General features: G+C 35.5%; 1 protein-coding gene across 2 annotated transcripts in view; it reads right to left on the minus strand.

Moving 5' to 3' along the window:
* LOC102801936 (uncharacterized) overlaps positions 1-20,259 on the minus strand; it is a 39,185-nt gene that overhangs the window by 10,498 nt on the left and 8,428 nt on the right. For both annotated transcript variants that reach the window (XM_085494898.1, XM_078008161.2), the window contains exons 2-4: positions 6,176-6,361; positions 2,319-2,747; positions 1,189-1,617 (exon numbers count right to left, since the gene is read on the minus strand). In XM_085494898.1, coding sequence (XP_085351024.1) covers positions 1,189-1,617; positions 2,319-2,747; positions 6,176-6,361 — 1,044 coding nt within the window. The remainder of the gene's footprint in view (positions 1-1,188; positions 1,618-2,318; positions 2,748-6,175; positions 6,362-20,259) is intronic.

A 20,259-nucleotide genomic window follows, 5' to 3' on the forward strand; every position in this document is an offset into this window, starting at 1 on the left:
CTGTTGTATTGATTGCTCAATCAACATTGTACACCAGGTTGTCTCAGGGTCAGTATGGTAATGAGAAAATCTGTTGTATCGATTGCTCAATCAACATTGTACACCAGGGTGTCTCAGAATGAGTATGGGAATGAGAAAGTCTGTTGTATCGATTGCTCAATCAACATTGTATACCAGGTGGTCTCAGGGTCAGTATGGTAATGAGAAAATCTGTAATAATGATTGGTTAAATCAGCATTGTAATCTCAGTATAAATATGGTCATGGAGAATCTACTATAATTATTGGTTAATCAGTATTGTATACCAGGTGGTTTCAGAATGAGTATGACAATGAGAAAATCTGTAATAATGATTGATCAATCAGCACTCTACATCAGGTGGTCTCAGAATGAATATGACAATGAGAAAATCTGTAATAATGATTGGACAATCAGCACTGTACATGAGGTGGTCTTAGGATGAGTATGGCAATAAGAAAATCTGTCATATTGATTGGTTAATCACCTCTCTACATCAGGTGGTCTAAAAATGAGTATGGCAATAAGAAAAATGTAATAATTACTGGTCAATTGGCATAAATTGGACATCAGGTGGTCTCATTAGGGTATGATAATGAATATGTAATAATAATTTCATTGTATTCAGCATTGTATACCAGGTGGTTCCAGAATGAGTAAGGTGATGAGAAAATCTGTAATGATTGGTCAATCAGCATTGTATACCAGGTGGTCTCAGGATCAGTATGGGAATGAGAAAATCTGTAATAATGATTGGTTAAATCAGCATTGTATAAGTGAATATGGTAATGTAGCTGTGAAATAATGCATATTATTGATGGATCAATCAGCATAGTTGAACTGGTATATGTAATCTGAGAATGAGTGTGGTAATGGAAATCTGCTATATCAATTGCTCAATCAACATTGTATACCAGGTGGTCTCAGGATCAGTATGGGAATGAGAAAATCTGTAATAATGATTGGTTAAATCAGCATTGTATAACAAATAATCTCAGTATGAATATGGTCATGGAGAATCTGCTATAATTATTGGTTAATCAGAATTGTATACCAGGTGGTTTCAGAATGAGTATGGCAATGAGAAAATCTGTAATAATGATTGATCAATCAGCACTCTACATCAGGTGGTCTAAAAATAAGTATGATAATAAAAAAGTAAGTACTCACTTTCACAAGCTATGTAATCAGTACAAGCAGTGAACACGCTTTCATCTGGTAAGCCAGATAAAGTAAAATCTCGACTTGGGCTTCTTCCTTTGGAAAGAGTTGCACAAATGTATGGTATCTCTGCACATTTCTTCCCAGTGAGGTCTACGTTAACTTGCACATCTGAGAATGTCATGGTTGTACCAGCGGCAAATGGAATATCTCTTTGAGAACTTGTCAATGCCTGATCATCAATCAGAATGGCGTCTCCAGTCCCGTCAGGTCTAGTGTTACCAGATAGACTAAGATCCCACAACTTGTTGCCAAATATCGTAGAGCCAGACACCAATGAATCATACGATATGTCTAGGCTGATTGGATTATTCGGATTATTCTCTTTCAGAACTGTGCCATCTTCTACGGCAATATTATTATCAGTAACAATCACACCTGTTTAAATAAAAGTTTGAGAATTATTATTACAATAAACACCAGCGACAAAAAACATCAGGATGTCTAGTTATCCATTATTGTTACAAGCAAGTTAAAATGATTCTATTTAATATTCTAACATTTGGTTTCAATTTTGCAAAAGAATGAGTTCAATGAAGTCAAATCAAACTTCACTATTTTTTTTATATTAATTTCAAAACTTTTGAACTGGTAGCCAATTTAAAATATTGTTCATCACCAACTCAATTCTAGGTAATTCAAGATGGAAGCAACCTAGGCATCATCACAGTAAATATTGAAAAACATTTTTAAAAATTCCCTATAAATAAGAATGAAACTTACACAGGAGAACATCTCCATTTTTCAGACAAAGATTGCCTAATGTGCACAACAAGTATTATCTTTTTGTTATGATTTATACAAAACTTGATATTCTTTGATGTTTGTGGCCAATTATTGAAAACAAAAACAAATTTGTATGAACATGCAGCTTTTTAAGCACAGAAAAAAAGTTTCTTATCGCACTTTGTACTGATATTTGCATCACGAATTTGGAGGTTTTAGTCTGTTCAATTTCCATGAAAAATAAAAATGAAACACATTGGCAACTTTAAAATTGAATTAAATAAACAAGTCTATTTCGAAAAATTAAATTTTTTTGAGCCTCTTTTGTTGAATTGGATCTAAATTCAACTTACCAGCACAGGGTACTTCTGCACAAGCCTTTGTGGCTTTGTTTGTAGCAGCAGAGAATTCAAATTCTGGATCAGACTTTGGGTTTTTAAACAACTCAGCACAGACATGCGTCACCTGATGACACAAGAGGGATGTCATATCGATGGACATCTCAACATCATCAAACATCAATGGTGATCCCAGTGTTAATGATGTGCTACCTTGTGCATCGTTGAAGGCCTGTCTCACAAGAGACTGTTTTTTCCCTTTAGCAGCTGCGCTTTTACTTCCAAAAGCATTCAACCGCCAAAGATCCTTCCCAGATATTGCCGTAGTTGTATCGTCATACGTCGCTATTACATCAAACTTAAATTTATTTTGGGTTTGCACCAATCCTTCAATCAACTGTGCATCGGCAGCAACTTGAAGCTTCAGTGATGTTATTACCACCTCTGTAAGAGCCACACACAAGTAGAATTACCCTAAATGAACCATTACTGTATTAACTGTAACCTTAACCTTTTTGCACATCTTTCATATAAAACCCACATTTTTCTAGTATTTTGACCAAGCAAGACCTGTTGCCATTAGGAAACGTTAATTTGGTAAGAATACTTACATGTATAGTATAACTATTATCCCTTCCCAAATACACATGAAATCATCAAAGCCTACTGATTAAATACAACCTATATTTCAACAATTGAAATAGAGCCCATGAAAAACATGTAGTGGCAAAGAAGTGTTGCATATCATTCTTTTCAATCAACAAAATATGCAGCATTAATAATTTAATTTGATTGATATTTTAATATAATATAAATAATATTTGTTCTACAGTATAATTACTAATCTAGGTGGTCAAAATAAATATCTGTGCATACTTTTGTTTAGACATCTCATTCCATTGCCTACATGTTGCCATCCTAACCCATTTTGAACCTGCTATCATTCCATCGCCTACATTTTACCACCCTCACCCATTATCTACCTACCATTCCATTGCATACATGTTACCACCCTAACCCATTTTCTACCTGCTACCATTCCATTGCCTACATGTTACCACCCTAACCCATTTTCTACCTGCTACCATTCCATTGCAAACATGTTGCCACCCTAACCCATTTTGAACCTGCTACCATTCCATTGCCTACATTTTACCACCCTAACCCATTTTCTGCCTGCTACCAATTTATTTCATATATGTTGCCACCCTAACCCATTTTCTACCTGCTACCATTCCATTGCATACGTGTTGCCACCCTCACCCATTTTCTACCTGCTACCATTCCATTGCATACATGTTGCCACCCTAACCCATTTTTTACCCGCTACCATTCCATTGCCTACATTTTACCACCCTAACCCTTTTTCTACTTGCTACCATTTCATTGCATACATGTTGCCACCCTAACCCATTTTCTACCTTCTACCATTCCATTCCATACATTTTACCACCCTAACCCATTTTCTACCTGCAACCATTCCATTGCACACATTTTACTACCCTAACCCATTTTCTACCTGCTACTATCTCATTGCATACATTTACCACCCTAACCCATTTTCTACCTGCTACTATCTCATTACATACACTTTACCACCCTAATCCATTTTCTACCTGCTACCATTCCATTGCATACATTTTACCATTCTAACCCATTTTCTACATGCTACTATCTCACTGCATACATTTTACCACCCTAATCCATTTTCTACCTGCTACCATTCCATTGCATACATTTTACCACCCTAACCCATTTTCTACCTGCTACTATCTCATTGCATACATTATACCACCTTAACCCATTTTCTACATGCTACCATTCCATTGCATACATTTTACCACCCTAACCCATTTTCTACCTGCTACCATTCCATTGCATACATTTTACCACCCTAACCCATTTTCTACCTGCTACCATTCCATTGCATACATTTTACCACCCTAACCCATTTTCTACCTGCTACCATTCCATTGCATACATTTTATCACCCTAACCCATTTTCTACCTGCTACCATTCCATTGCATACATTTTACCACCCTAACCCATTTTCTACCTGCTACCATTCCATTGCATACATTTTACCACCCTAACCCATTTTCTACCTGCTACCATTCCATTGCATACATTTTACCACCCTAACCCATTTTCTACCTGCTACCATTCCATTGCATACATTTTACCACCCTAACCCATTTTCTACCTGCTACCATTCCATTGCATACATTTTACCACCCTAACCCATTTTCTACCTGCTACCATTCCGTTGCATACATTTTACCACCCTAACCCATTTTCTACCTGCTACCATTCCGTTGCATACATTTTACCACCCTAACCCATTTTCTACCTGCTACCATTCCATTGCATACATTTTACCACCCTAACCCATTTTCTACCTGCTACCATTCCATTGCATACATTTTACCACCCTAACCCATTTTCTACCTGCTACCATTCCATTGCATACATTTTACCACCCTAACCCATTTTCTACCTGCTACCATTCCATTGCATACATTTTACCACCCTAACCCATTTTCTACCTGCTACCATTCCATTGCATACATTTTACCACCCTAACCCATTTTCTACCTGCTACCATTCCATTGCATACATTTTACCACCCTAACCCATTTTCTACCTGCTACCATTCCATTGCATACATTTTACCACCCTAACCCATTTTCTACCTGCTACCATTCCATTGCATACATTTTACCACCCTAACCCATTTTCTACCTGCTACCATTCCATTGCATACATTTTACCACCCTAACCCATTTTCTACCTGCTACCATTCCATTGCATACATTTTACCCATCCGCATAAATGCCTGTTCAGATAAAATCCATTTCCACCCAACCATGTTTGCATCCCATATACAGATTCAACCAATTTAACCTGTGTTTGGATCCCTCACCAATTAAGTTTGTTTAAGTTCAACTATCTTTGTCTCTCTCAGCAAGTCAGCAGCCCATTTAACCACTCTACTGAAAACACTAATGCCCAGAATATCACAAAATTAAAAAAAAATATTAAGTTATGAATCATCCATATTGAATGTGTCCGTTTTTTTGTTCAGGAGGAACAAAATGGGAGTCAAAAAGGGTGAAGACAAGAAAAAAAATACCACCTTTTGTAGCTGACCTGTTGGTGAAAAAATACAATTTAAAAAAGTGTTTCCTAAGGAATTAAAACATGTTAAAAACATGGAAAAATAAAAAAGGTAGAAAAGTGAAAAATACAAGAATAAAATTATGAAAAGTTATAAAATAAAAAGACTAAGAAGTTTAAAAGTTAAAAATAAAGAAGTTAAAATATTGAAAATAAAATTGAAAATATAAGAGTGGTTCATAGGCACTGCTTATTTAAATGTGTTTTTTGTGTCTTGATATATATTTTTGCATAACAAATTTTCGTTATGTGACTGACAAGATCTTGTGTGACCTATCTGCAATTAATGGCATTGTTATTCAGCATTTAAACATTATCTTCCCGCCAAATCCTTAGTTCAACATTTTGAAAAGAAACAACAATTTTTATTAATTTTAGACCAAATGAATGTAATCTTCCATTACTAACATTTTAGAAAGAGTTTCAGAATTGCCAAAAACTTTGTTACATTTTGAAAGTTGGTAATTTGCTTCATACTAACACCTCCATATTGGTGTTGATTGATAAAATACAGAGATGAAAACTATGCGACCAATCAATAAATTCTGTAAGAAGCACTGTTTTCAAAATCAGTGCCTATGGACGGGTCTCAAAATGGTAAAATATTAAAAATAAAGCAAGAAAAATGGATTAAAAATGAAAATAAAGAAAAAGAAAAATGAAAAAATAGGTGGTTGAAAAAATGGGTACTCACCAGGTGGGCAAATTGGACAACATTCATTTTCCCGATATATAGGGTCATTACATTTCGGAAGCTCACAACTTACTGTCGTACAAACTGTTGTACTATTGGTGCAGTTACAAGTGGAACACACATTAGCTTCCCAGGTCTCACCACTAGCATAAATCCTGCCCAAATATAGGCAAGGTCTAGCTTCATCTAGATTACGAGCGAACAATGTTCGGGGGAAAAAAAAAACTCATCTTTAAGTAACTTTGACCTAAGTCGTGTGAAGAAAATACAACTACGATTGCTAAAATATTCTGCGCGCACACATGCCACTAGAAAATAGACAGCGCCCTCTATCAACATAAAAGTTAATCACTTATTATTGGTCAAAACTCACACTTATGCAATGCATTATAAGGGAAATACTCATTTAATTTAAATTAAATGTTGGAATAGAGAAAAGCAATGCAGTATGGGATAAATTTACCTAGATCTTGGGTAGATACTCAATACAGAAAGATACTGATTAAGTTCTACTGGTATCATTAAATGTGTGTAATTTGTTTTAAACGGCAGTGGTCGTTGTACAGTGCGTGTTTGAATTTCATGTAAAAACTATATATTTCACACGCGTTGTGTTCGACGCTATGAGTCTCCATATTCAGCACACAACACTGTGACAACCACCAACCTTTAATCAAACGAGAAAATGCCTAGCATTCGTGACTGAAACAGATTAAGCCTATCAGTATTTATATAACCTTAAAACCTAATATAGTCTATAAACTGCAACAATTTGTGTGAAATTGGAACATTTTCATTCATACCGAAAAGGAAACTCTGGTGGCGGAAACAGTAACGAGAAATGTCTGCAAATTTTTTCTCTGTTTTGTTGTGGTTTTGAAGTCACAAGAACACAAATTATGCAACTGATATTTGAAAATCATTCAAGTTTGTGCACAATTTATGGCATGTATGTGTGACACACACTTTTCACTCTAGTTATATCATTTCTAACACAATTCTATGCAATGCTATTTACACAGCATGATAAAGGCAGTAGGGTTATTGTACAAGGAAGTAAACCTACCTCATACACCAGTATCACAGCTGGTTTATATGACAAGGTGTCCTGATCACTAAACGTAACCTATTGCTTTATTTGCTTGAAATTCCAGCAATACAGTAATATGTAAATTATTAGCTGTAAGTGCTAGTCACGTACAGATCAAAGTAAAAGCAGTAGCCATCACTAAGAAAAGCAAACTCACAGGTCAATATTACTACCAGGATTTTTTTTCCCACTGACTTATAAGCATTGGTTATTTTACCCTATAACAGACAAGTTTTTTTTCCTTCTAACACAAATTTATATATTCTTCTGAACTTTTAAAAGTTGGACCAAATATGGCAAAATTATCCTTTAAAAAATATCAATTTATTATTTATGGTCTACAGGTTTTGAAGAGAAAAATTCTGGTTTTCAAAAAGATCACAGTATAACTTTAATCAGTTTGCAATTTATATTGCTTCAGTCACGAATATTGAACATTTAGAACCCCTCCCCTGAAGGTATGAGCATTATTATACTAGAAATGCGTTTTCAAAAGAAACTCGCAGATGAAGTGTTTGTGTAAGCAAATAATTGATGTGCATTAAAACTTGGTGCAATATGCAAATTTAATGTAAATTAGTTGCAGTATAAATAACTGACAAATGACAACAGCCAATCAAATCATTTTATTTAATATGTGCAAATACTATGCAAATACAGCAATTACATTACCTTTCGAAAAGCATACAGCACTGTGAAAATCAAGAACAGAATACATTACAGTAAAATCTAAACATTTTAATACAGGTGTATATAGAAAATACATTGCTTGGCTGTGGACTGTATAAAATGATACACTATAGGAAAGGAAAGGTATATAGGGATGGGATATAAAGGCAAACAAAACATGCCACCTGCTCCCATCTCACTTTTGTTGGCTGAGAAACACTTAACAATGTTAGCTATGGCGTAGAATTTTTTTGTGACCACCCTTACTGCTATAGTATAAATGAGTGTGGTATAATGGAACATGGTATAATGTAATAATGGTATATAACGATGAAATGTATTTTATTTGCAATTATCATTTTTACCATGGTATTTATGTCACTACAAGTGTCTTAGGCCAAAATGTGTGTGAATTCAAATGATTTTCAATTAAATTTATATTTTTTTGTGTTTGTTTAATCTCCAGAATGGTTATGAAAAATCTAGAACAAAAAAAACAACACAGTACAATCACAACATTTAAAACACAAAATATCCACTGCATGTTCAACCTGTTGAAAGAAACGAACACAGAACACGATCAACATTTTGAATCAGAGCAAGGAAGAATCTACACTGGTCTGCTGGGGGCTTGCAACAAAGTAGCAACGGCATGTTAATTTGCATATATGCAAATTGAAGCAACAGGTGACAGTGCGTATGTTAAGCTCTAGTTACTATAGCAACAGTATTTCTTCAATGTAGTCAAGCAGGACATTGAAGAACCACTGCACAAGCAAACAGACCAGACTTGGTTAAGGAAGGGAAAAAAAACAAGAAAAAAATGACATGAAGATGACCAAGACAGTGTGGTGAATCACAAACAGAGCAGCAAAGACAAGTTATAAAAAAAAATTTTGATTCAAAAAAAATTAGGAAACAAACCAGAGTGTTGAAATGGTGTAATTAAAAGTTTCTCAGCCAACGTAAAGCCTTGCTGAGGTCAGGTGATAGACCGGCCTGTGCAAACATCTAGTATGGTGAGAGGCGGTGAGAAGGAATTGCAGCGGTGCGCCCCCTGAAAACAGACCAGCTCAATCCTGTAACTAGACATGCCTTGATTAGAATATCAATATTACATAAGCAGCGGCAGCAGTGTGTATTGTCATCTTGTCAAATAAACAATGTGATAACAGTAAACACATTGGACCAATCATGCAGTGTTTACAATAATGTGGATATGAGGCAAATAGTGTTGGGATCAAAATTAATCATGCAGTATCATGCTGTTCCAAATGCTGCCATCTATTAGAAGTGCATCTTACATGTGTTTTATGTGTATCAAACTCACAACATTCAAAATGCAACAAATTTCTCATTCAATAGAGTACACTTCTAATAAAGCAAATATGGTAATTGGGTAAACATATCTGGTATGTAAGGGAGGATGCTTATAACATGCAATGGCCAGGTATTCCATATTCTGACCTTACCCCTTCCCCTTCCATGTACAATTTGGGCTAATCTGCACTGGCTCGGAAGGTTGTAAATGATTAGCTAGTTTGAATTTGCATGAACGTGCATTCAGCGCCACAAGTTTTTTTGTTTTTTTAGCAAATCAGAATTCATCTTCCGAGCCAGTGCAGATCAGCCGTACAATTTCAGAAAGAAAACTCTAGAGGGCAGGCATGCTGGTCAGTTACATGCAGAAAAGTATACAGTCATGAAAAAAAAATACAACCTTGAGAAATCACCACAAAAAAATTATTTAAAAGAATAACACCTTCAGTGCCAAATTTTGTGGGGTTAAAAAAATTGAAAACATATTCTGTTCTTGATTTTGAGTTAAAGCAAACAAACATGTGTGTGAATAATTTCTGGCATAACTGTGACTAGAAATTCTATTAGTCTACGCAATTCTAGCAAACACTATTATTAATCACCACTGCAAATTCTATTTTTATTGAAATTTTTAACTTTTTTACTAGTTTTGTGTTTTTTGGGGGGATAATAGATGCCAAAAGGACAATGCTTATCACAAAATTAGGAACAAAATTTTCAAAAAATTAAAAAAATCTTGAAAAATTTTGCTTAATTTGGCAGGGAAAAATCAGACTTTGCAGTGTAGAAATGAAAGTGATGAGGCAAAAACACTATCAGTGAGTTTCTATGGTTAACTATTAAATTACAAACTACAGATAATTATCAAGCATATGATATATATCAAGCGAAAACACTCCTTATCTGCAGGCTACTGAACTTGTGCATGAGCAATCAATCAGAGATCAGTTGTGAGAAATAAAACGATTGAATACATAAAGTTTGTTCATCTATGCAGGACATGCATTCCTTTCCTAGAGCCTACTGTTAACTATATTAAATATTTCACACATGGTCAACTGCTGTGAAGGTCAAAGGTTGGGTCAAAGTTTGGGTCATTGCGTAATACCCACTGGTAATTACATACCACAACAGTTACTAAAAAAGTAACCGTGATACCACACAGTGCAGTGTTACCATGATAATTATGTCCCTATTATTTCAGGGTAATGTACTATGGCATCCAGTTAATTCCACTCTTAACACATGTTACATATACATATTAGTGTCTCACGGTGTGTTTTTTTTCTTTGGTCTTTGAATATCTTTACAGGAAATGAGATCCAGGCAACTGACAACTGATAATAATAAACAGTTACTTGACTAATGGCGTAAGCCCAAGAGAGGTGAGGAGATATTGAGAGGCACATAATAGGTAAATCGCATGAGTCAGAGAATTTTGGAAAATTTTGTAGAAGTGAAAATGTTAGATTGTCTTTCAAATAATTTATTTAATCACTGTAATAGTGTAAACCACTAATTTCATGAAAAATATATTTTTTGCTCATTTTGGGGTCAGTGGAAATCATAAAATTTTGTGGCAGTGAAAATGTCAATAGGTCTATTAACAGTTACAAATTCTGGTAAATTCCTTCCAGCAAAAATTTGCAGTATGGTACTTGTGCAATTCATACAACAGATATTAGTGACGTTCACGTTAGAGATCTCAGCACGTGCTGAGACTCTGGACCGAGTCGGCACGTGCCGAAACTCGCGACCAAGTCGGCACGTGCCGAAAAGTGTGTGTGAACGGTCGGGACCGAGTCGGCACATGTCGAAAAGAACTCGATCTCAGTCCCGATGGATGCTTGGGACCGAAACTGGGCACATGCCGAGATTTGCTGCCTGAACGCTCGGCACGAGCCGAAATCACGCCCTCGGTGGTAAATTTAAGAAAAACATAAGTTGATTGATTCTAGCATGAAATGACGATGACAGGAAATTCGGATATACTAGTAGATGGTCGGATGCTGTAGTAATGAATGCAAACCATCATCAGCGACACATATTTATGTGCTGCTACAACCTCTATTTTCTTGCACATTTTACATTGACGTGAAAAAAATAATTGTGTTTCGAATCTTCTTTGCCGTTCATGTGCACGATGGCTCGTAATAAACACCATTGCAACAAATGGATATAATTTCACTATAACAATTATTATTATCATCATATGCGTATCGTTTGGGCCAACAGATCGACGAATGAGAGCGTAATTTCGGCACGAGCCTAGTCGGTCCTAAGTGGGTCCTGAATAACGTGAACACAACTGCTGTAATCCCTCTGCAAACACAACTGATTAAAAATTTCGGCACATGCCGAGATCCCGTAACGTGAACGTAGTAAGTATCTCATATAATCCAAATAAAATGTACCACTTAACATTTATTGACACTTATTATTAACACTTGTCTTTACTATCATATTGGAAATCTAAAACAGTGGTAGGCACTTGTTGGCAATTTTATTATTTAACAACTATTACAATGTACTAACCCTTACAACTAATCTACAGATAACCAGCATCTTGGGCAACTCAGCCAACAACCAAGATAATCTACGAACCAACCATAATGACCAATTCAGTCTACCAATCAACACAATCTACCAATCACCCATACTGACAAATTCAGTCTATAAACCAACACAATCTACCAATCACCCATACTGACAAATTCAGTCTATAAACCAACACAATCTACCAATCACTCATAATGACCAATTCAGTCTACTAAGACAATCTACCAATCACTCATAATGACCAATTCAGTCTACCAACCAACACAATCTACCAATCACCCATACTGACAAATTCAGTCTATAAACCAACACAATCTACCTATCACTCATAATGACCAATTCAGTCTACCAACCAACACAATCTACCAATCATTCACAATGTAGTCTAGCAACCAAAACAAACTAGCAGTCAACCAACATTGTATAAAAAATAAACTAATAATATGGTCTTGACCCTATAACCTGAATAATGTTCATGACTAGACCACAAAAACAAGAACAACATACTGTTTTGGTATTTGTCCTTGGGTGCTTGAATGTTTGGGTTTGACAGAGCTCTTGTGATCACAGCCTTGTGGAATATGTTATTGTTTACCACATAGCTAATGTGATTTCCACACAGGACAAAGTGCCAAGAGGGAAGTCTGTTAACAGCAATGAGTTCATTGTGTGACCACACATGAATGTTTTTTACATAGAGAGGCTGGTCTGTAAAAATTCTGGGTAGAGAAACTACTAAATTGGAAAAATTAATTTAATTCTTCTCTTAAAGCGGGGGAGTCGTCACCTGCGCATGCGTCAGATGGCCATAGCGTGTCATTGTTTACAAACAAGCATCTACCCATGAGTCTTTGCGTTTTTAGCGTGTGTTGTTATCGTCGCTTGGGACTCAATTCCCGCACTTGCGCAGGTGACGATCCTCCCGCTTTAATTTTCCCATGATTATGCTGTTATTGTAATTAATATCGAAATCTACCATATCTACTCCGAGATCTTAATGGTCAACCCTTATTTTATTAAAATTCTATTCATTCATGCGAACAGTTCACTGACTGTTTTATACAAATGATAAATTACATTAAATTCAGCTGGCTGACTTCATAGAATAAGTAGACTACAGGGAACTGCTAAGGAAATTCGAGACATCATTTTGGGCAGCGTAATTGACATTTCATAATGTAATAAAGTTCATAAGAAAAGTCTGGTAGTGTCATAATTCACAATTGGTTTTAGAGAAGTCCCAATATTGAGAACATTCTGTCAGGAACTGTTGAGTTAATAATTTCAATTCAACTAGTCATGGTGTTATGTATCATATACATCAACCATATTAGTCAGTGAAGTCCTAAAAGCGTGGATCATTCCCTGCAATGAGGGAATTTGATTTGTTTTTGTTTTTAAAAAAGTGTTAGATCGATAGGAAATGTATTATACAATTTTTTGATAGAAGGAATGTGGTGCCAACTAAATGAGTTGAGTGCTTTCACCGGATAATACTCACATTGAAGGCGAAACAACTGTTATTGTGTTGAGAAAGAGGCTTGTAAATAAAGGAATGATAGTTTTTGTTGAATTAAAATTTGAGGCCCTTGAAAAACAATGAAAAAAATTACTTAAAAAATGATCAAAAATGAAAGATCTTGGGTTGTCCATGATTCATTGGTTACTAGATGTCTTATAAAATTGCCACACCAAGTACCAATCACACATTTTCATTAGAACTTCAATGACTTGAATAATCCTGTATTAAGGCTATCATTGCTTTTGCCAACTTGTTCTATCATAAAGAATTTCAGATATTTTTGAGGCAAAGTCCCATGATCAAACACATGTACTTAAGTTTTCTAAACAACATAATATCCAAACCCTACATGCGGTTTTCCACTGTGTTCTATAGTGACAGAGACACAAAACATGAATCTCTGAAACTGCAGACATAGACATCAAAATCAAAATAAAAATAAAAAATAATGCAGGTTGAAAAATTGACAAAACATTGAACTCCAACTGTGAGAATTTGATTATTATAGAGGGCTTTAGAGGAATCTTGCAAATAATCTCTTTGTGCATTCCATTATAGGCACTAACATGGAGACCAATTAAAAGTAGCTACTGCAATAAGCAGGTTCAAGGTTACTTTAGTTCAGCTTTTATAGGGAGATTTCTTCCATGTAATTGTGTCTAAAACAATATTTTGATACAATTTCTTCATCTTTGTGTAGTTAAAAAACTATAAAATACAATACAGAAATTGCAATTTTTTATTACTTAAAAAATTAAGTCAAAATATTAAAAGAAGTTCAGGTAAAATATTTTTGTACATTCATCTTTTACTCAACGCATTCATTCATCTTCTGTTGAACTCTTTGAATATTTTTGTGTCAGAATGTTGGTGCAATATTTTTTAAAATCTATGAAGCACTTTTATGAGTAAATTATTTTGTAAAAGGCAAGAAATGTTTGGTAGTTAAAGACTTGTTGAATGTTGTACCTGTAACTATAGATTACAGATGTACAATACTGTAGAATACTTTATTTTCGCTTGGAATTTATTTTCGCTATTTTCGCTGAAGGGATGATTCCGTAAAAATAAAATCCAGCGAATATACTTCTTTTCCTATATTTCACATTAAACTCATCAAAAATCAGTGAAAATAAATTCCATACAAAACGTCCAAAAAGGCTTTTCAGCGAAAATAAAGTATTCCACAGTATATAGCAAAATGTGTTTTCATTTCACATTCATCACAGCACATTCCACGCTGTTACTATCATTGGATATGACGTACATATTTAATCAGCAGGACATCACTGAAGTACTGATGACCTTACATTTGGCTTATTTTCAATTTGATACAGTGTACACATGAATATAATTACTGGTATGCCCAGATGACACAGAAGTACAGTAAGTATGTCTGATGTGACATCACTCATTGATTTAGAAAACTACATGTATCTGCATTAACCTTTTGAGCACATTTTGAATTTTTTTTATTTTTTGCAGTTTTTGACTCCCATGTGCGAAGCACAAAATGGGAGTCTTTGCAGTTAGTGTGTCTGTATGGGTGTGTGTGTGTATGTGTATGTGTGTATGTGTGTCCGACTGTTCCACTGCTATCTCAAGAACCATACATCGTTTTTTTGATGAAACTTGGTGCATAGATGCTCTGGGCCAATGCGCAGATTTGATTAGGTTTTGGTAAAAATCCATGCTCGTTAATTACCTAATTTGCATGATAATTAGCTAATTTTTAGCTGTTCTATGACTGTTCCACTGATATCTAAAGAACCACTCATTGGATTTTGATGAAACTTGGTATGTAGATGCTCTGAACATATGCGCAGATTTGATTAGTTTTTGGTAAAAATCCGTGCATATTAATTACCTAATTTGCATGATAATTAGCTATTTTTTAGTGGTTCCATGACTGTTCCACTGATATCTAAACAACCACTCATTGGATTTTGATGAAACTTGGTACATAGATGCTCTGAACTAATGCTAGGTTTTGATTAGTTTTTGGTAATAATCCGTGGATACTAATTACCTAATTTGCATAATGATTAGTAAATTTTCGGTTTTTCCACTGATATCTCAAGTACTAATCATCACATTTCAATGAAACTTGGTACATAGATGTCATATGACACTGCACAGACCTGATAGTTTTTATGGTAATATCAGTATATATAATTACCTAATTTGCATAATCAATTAATTTTCAGCTTTTGATATAAGTAGTGAGCATTACATTTCAATGAAACTTGGTACTTACATACTCAAGGACTATGCAGAGATTGATTGTTTCGGATAAATATCTGTACATATTAATCACCTAATTTGCATAATTAGTTAATTTTCAGCTTTTCCACGGGTATCTCAAGTACTAATCATCGCATTTCAATGAAACTTGGTACATAGATCCTTTAGGACTATGCAGAGACCTGATTAGTTTCAGGGTAAATAATTTTGCATATTAATTACCTAATTTGCATAATTAATTTTCAGCTTTTCTACAGATATCTAAAGTACTAATCATCACATTTCAATGAATCTAGAATTATGCAGAGACCCAATTAGTTTTTGGTAAATATTTGTGCATATTAATCACATAATTTGCATAATTAACCAATTTCCAACTTTCACACTGATATCTCAGGTACTAATCATCACATATCAATGAATGTTTATACATGGATGCTGTAGGACAATAGACAGACCTGGATAATTGTGGGTTAAAATCTGTACATATTAATTACCAAATTTGCATAATTAACCAATTTTAAGCTTTCACACTGATATCTAAAGTACTAATTTCCATTTTAATGAAACTTAGTACAAAGATGCTCTAGGACAATGTACAAACCTAATTAGTTTGGGGTAAAACTCTGTTCATATTATTTCCCTAATTAGCATAATAATTCATAATTTTTTGGTTCTAATCACATTTCAATTAAACTTTGTACATAGAGTTTTTGTTACATTGCACAGACCTCATTAGTTTTACAATCAAATCTGTTCATGTTAATTTTCTGATTTGCATAATTAGTTTTCAGCTAAGTAATTTCAAATTATATTTAATGTGTCTCCAATACTCTCAGCACATGGGAGTTCTTTCTAAGCTTTCTTTGATTAGTCAAATGGTCATAATTTTCAATAACCAACAGGTTTTGGTCCAAATTTGGAAAAAATATCCAGTTGTCACTACCTGCTGCCACATTATATTCAAATGAACTGCATAATGCTCAGTACATGCTTTCCAAGACATATACATATAACGCATATAGACATGATCAAACTATCATGGTTATTGGTTCTAAATTGATTTAAAAAGCAGTCAACATAATCTGTTTGGGTCAATTATCTGGAGATTATATGCATTGGAACTGACCAATGAACAAAGATTATTTACTTCTCTAACTGCGATAAAACCTAACCGCCCACAGTGACGTGTATGTGACATATGAATACAGTGAGTGAAATTTTTAACCACAAAATTTTGTGACATGATTTGACTTGCTTGGGAATTCCAATGATTAATGCCAAGCAACATAATTTAATCCACATCATACTAGAGCAACAATGTCATAAATTATTAATCATTTGCTACTAACACTTGTGGTAATTAATATCAAAATGGCTCATGTCTGACTAGTGGAATTATTAACATCTGTTGAAATTATAAACCTACAGTACTTGACTTCCATGCCTACATTGGGTCTAGTTGGAATTCAATCAACATTTTTCTGATTTTGAGTATATATGTATCCTACCAATTTTAGATGCCAGCTGCAACAAAATTTGTTGGACATGTTTTAATTGTTGAATTGACCAGTTGTTTAAATATAGACACCAGATACAATGATTAATGATTATGCAGTTATATTACAGTTATTTCTGCAGGAGGGGACCAGATGGTTATAGAAAGTTCATAAAATGTTGAACTATTCATCATTTGTATATTTGTAGATCCTTGATAAAGTAAAATAGTAATAGATTCAAGCAATCTGCCTTGCTTGTTCAGTAAACACCTCAAAATTAAATTTGTCCATGTCATCTTAAAGTGTGTTGTTTGAATGACTGAATGAAGAATTATCACAGTGCGTCACTGGTACATGTATCTTGTCGAGTAGCAAAACCAGCTTGAATTTAAGTTTTAGTATACTATGGTACAAAAACTGTATGTTGCTTTTGCAACTCAATTGGATGAGCAATATTGGTCCCTTGTAACTTCCCCATAAATAGACATACAGTTGGTATCTTGATCTAGAGAGTATTATGTAATACAGGAGCTATGTTTTTTTTTATGAGAGTCTTGTGAGAATAAAGAACAGTCACTGTTCTGGGGCCTCTTATCCAGATAGCTTGTAGTGACCATGCAGTCACTGGTCTTGAGTCTCCTGTCCAGACAGCTTGCAGTAAACAGTCACTGGTCTTGGAACTTTTATTCAGACAGCTCTGTGAATAGCCACTGGATTTGAGACTCCTATCCAGACAGCTTACAGTGAACAGTCATTCGTCCTGGGACTGCTGTCCAGACAGCTTGCAGTGAACAGTCACTGGTCCTGGGACTGCTGTCCAGACAGCTTGCAGTGAACAGTTACTGATCTTGGGACATCTGTTCAGATAGCTTACAGTGAACTGTCACTTGTCTTGGAACATTTATTCAGACAACTTGCAGTGAACAGTCACTGGTCTTGGGACTGCTGTCCAGACAGACAGCTTACAGTGAACAGTCACTGGTTCTGGGACTTCTGTCTAGACAGCTTACAGTGAACAGTCATTGGTCTTGAGACTCCTGTCCAGACAGACAGCTTAAAATGAACAGTCACTGGTTCTGGGACTTCTGTCTAGACAGCTTACAGTGAACAGTCATTGGTCTTGAGACTCCTGTCCAGACAGACAGCTTACAGTGAACAGTCACTGGTTCTGGGACTTCTGTCTAGACAGCTTACAGTGAACAGTCATTGGTCTTGAGACTCCTGTCCAGACAGACAGCTTACAGTGAACAGTCACTGGTTCTGGGACTTCTGTCTAGACAGCTTACAGTGAATAGTCACTGGTCTTGAGACTCCTGTCCATACAGCTTACAGTGAACAGTCACTGGTTCTGGGACTTCTGTCTAGACAGCTTACAGTGAACAGTCATTGGTCTTGAGACTCCTGTCCAGACAGACAGCTTACAGTGAACAGTCACTGATTCTGGGACTTCTGTCCAAACACCTTACAGTGAACAGTCACTGGTCTTGAGACTCCTGTCCATACAGCTTGCAGTGAACAGTCTCTGGTCTTGGGATGCCTGTCCAAAGTCTTGCGAGAATCAAAAACAGTCACTGGTATTGAGACTGTTGTCCAGACAGCTTACAGTGAACAGTCACTGATTCTGGGACTTCTGTCCAAACACCTTACAGCGAATAGTCACTGGTCTTGAGACTCCTGTCCATACAGCTTGCAGTGAACAGTCTCTGGTCTTGGGATGCCTGTCCAAAGTCTTGCGAGAATCAAAAACAGTCACTGGTATTGAGACTGTTGTCCAGACAGCTTACAGTGAACAGTCACTGGTCTTGGGACTCCTGTACAGACAGCTTACAGTGAACAGTCACTGGTTTTTTGGACTCCTGTTCAGACAGCTTGCAGTAAACAGTAACTGGTCGTGAGACTTCTGCCTCGACAGCTTGCAGTGAACAGTCACTGGTCCTGGGACTCCTGTCCGGACAGCTTGCAGTGAACAGTCACTGGTCTTTGGACTCCTGTCCAGACAGATTTCAGGGAACAGACACGGGTCTTGGAACTTTTATTCAGACAGCTTACAGTGAACAGTAACTGGTCGTGAGACTTCTGCCTAGACAGCTTACAGTGAACAGTCACTGGTAATGAGACTCCTGTCTAGACAACTTACAGTGAATGGACACTGCATGGTCTTGAGATTCTTGTATCAGATTGAAGCGCACAGTCAATATAAATGTGTCTCTTTAAACTAAGCAAACAAAACAAAACCTCTTGTGTTTTAATTGTCTATCTATTTTGTTTTTTAGCATCAAAATTAATACAATCGTAATGTATCAAGTGCAATCACTTGATGTGAGGAGGAAACTACCTTGTCCATATATGATCAAAAGCAATAGCATCTATAAGTCACCTGTGTTTATAATCCAGACTGCCTAGTCATAAGCTCATTAAACTTCAACAGCACAAGTTACCGTAAAGTATTTTATTTTAGCTGGGATTAATTTTTGCTGAAAAGACCACACTGATATATTACTTTTGATTGATAACCATTAGATGGTAATAGAATTTATAAGCCTTTGCTAAGTCATGTGTAACACTAGACAGTGAAGTTGTGGTGTTTCTTGAGTATCATGTTTTAATGGACACCACATTGTTTGAAATGCTACTAGTTAAACAGGCCATTAAAAATAATGCAATTGCAGGTTAATAATCACACTTTGATTCACAAAAACTATAATATTTCTTTGTTGATCCCTGGGGGGGGGGGAGTAGTGCAATTTATCTCCAGTGGTTTTCAAGAGTGGAATATGTTCCTCATGCAGTATGTCTTTGAGTTATGCCTAAACAAATTATTTTACATGCATTGCATAGGAACCATATTGAACTTGACACAGCATAATGACTGTATATCAAACATGACATAGCATAATGTTTCAGAATTGACAATCATATTGACTGACTTACCGCAATGTCATACAACCCTTTCTAAATATACCATGAATGATTAAAATCTTATTTTCTCATATTTTTAAGATTTCTATTTAAAATAGAATGCACGTTTTTCTTTTACTAGCTACATTTTGTAATCTCGCATGTGCACAACTCATGCAATATGCAAATGAGCTACTTAATATGCACACATTCAGGTCAGAAATTAGCAAAAGAGTTGCCAAAGTACAAATAATCTATGATTAGGTTCAGAATAAAGGCCATA

The sequence above is a fragment of the Saccoglossus kowalevskii genome, chromosome 21 (assembly GCF_978046115.1).
Source record: "Saccoglossus kowalevskii chromosome 21, keSacKowa6.1, whole genome shotgun sequence".
Classification (NCBI taxonomy): domain Eukaryota; kingdom Metazoa; phylum Hemichordata; class Enteropneusta; family Harrimaniidae; genus Saccoglossus; species Saccoglossus kowalevskii.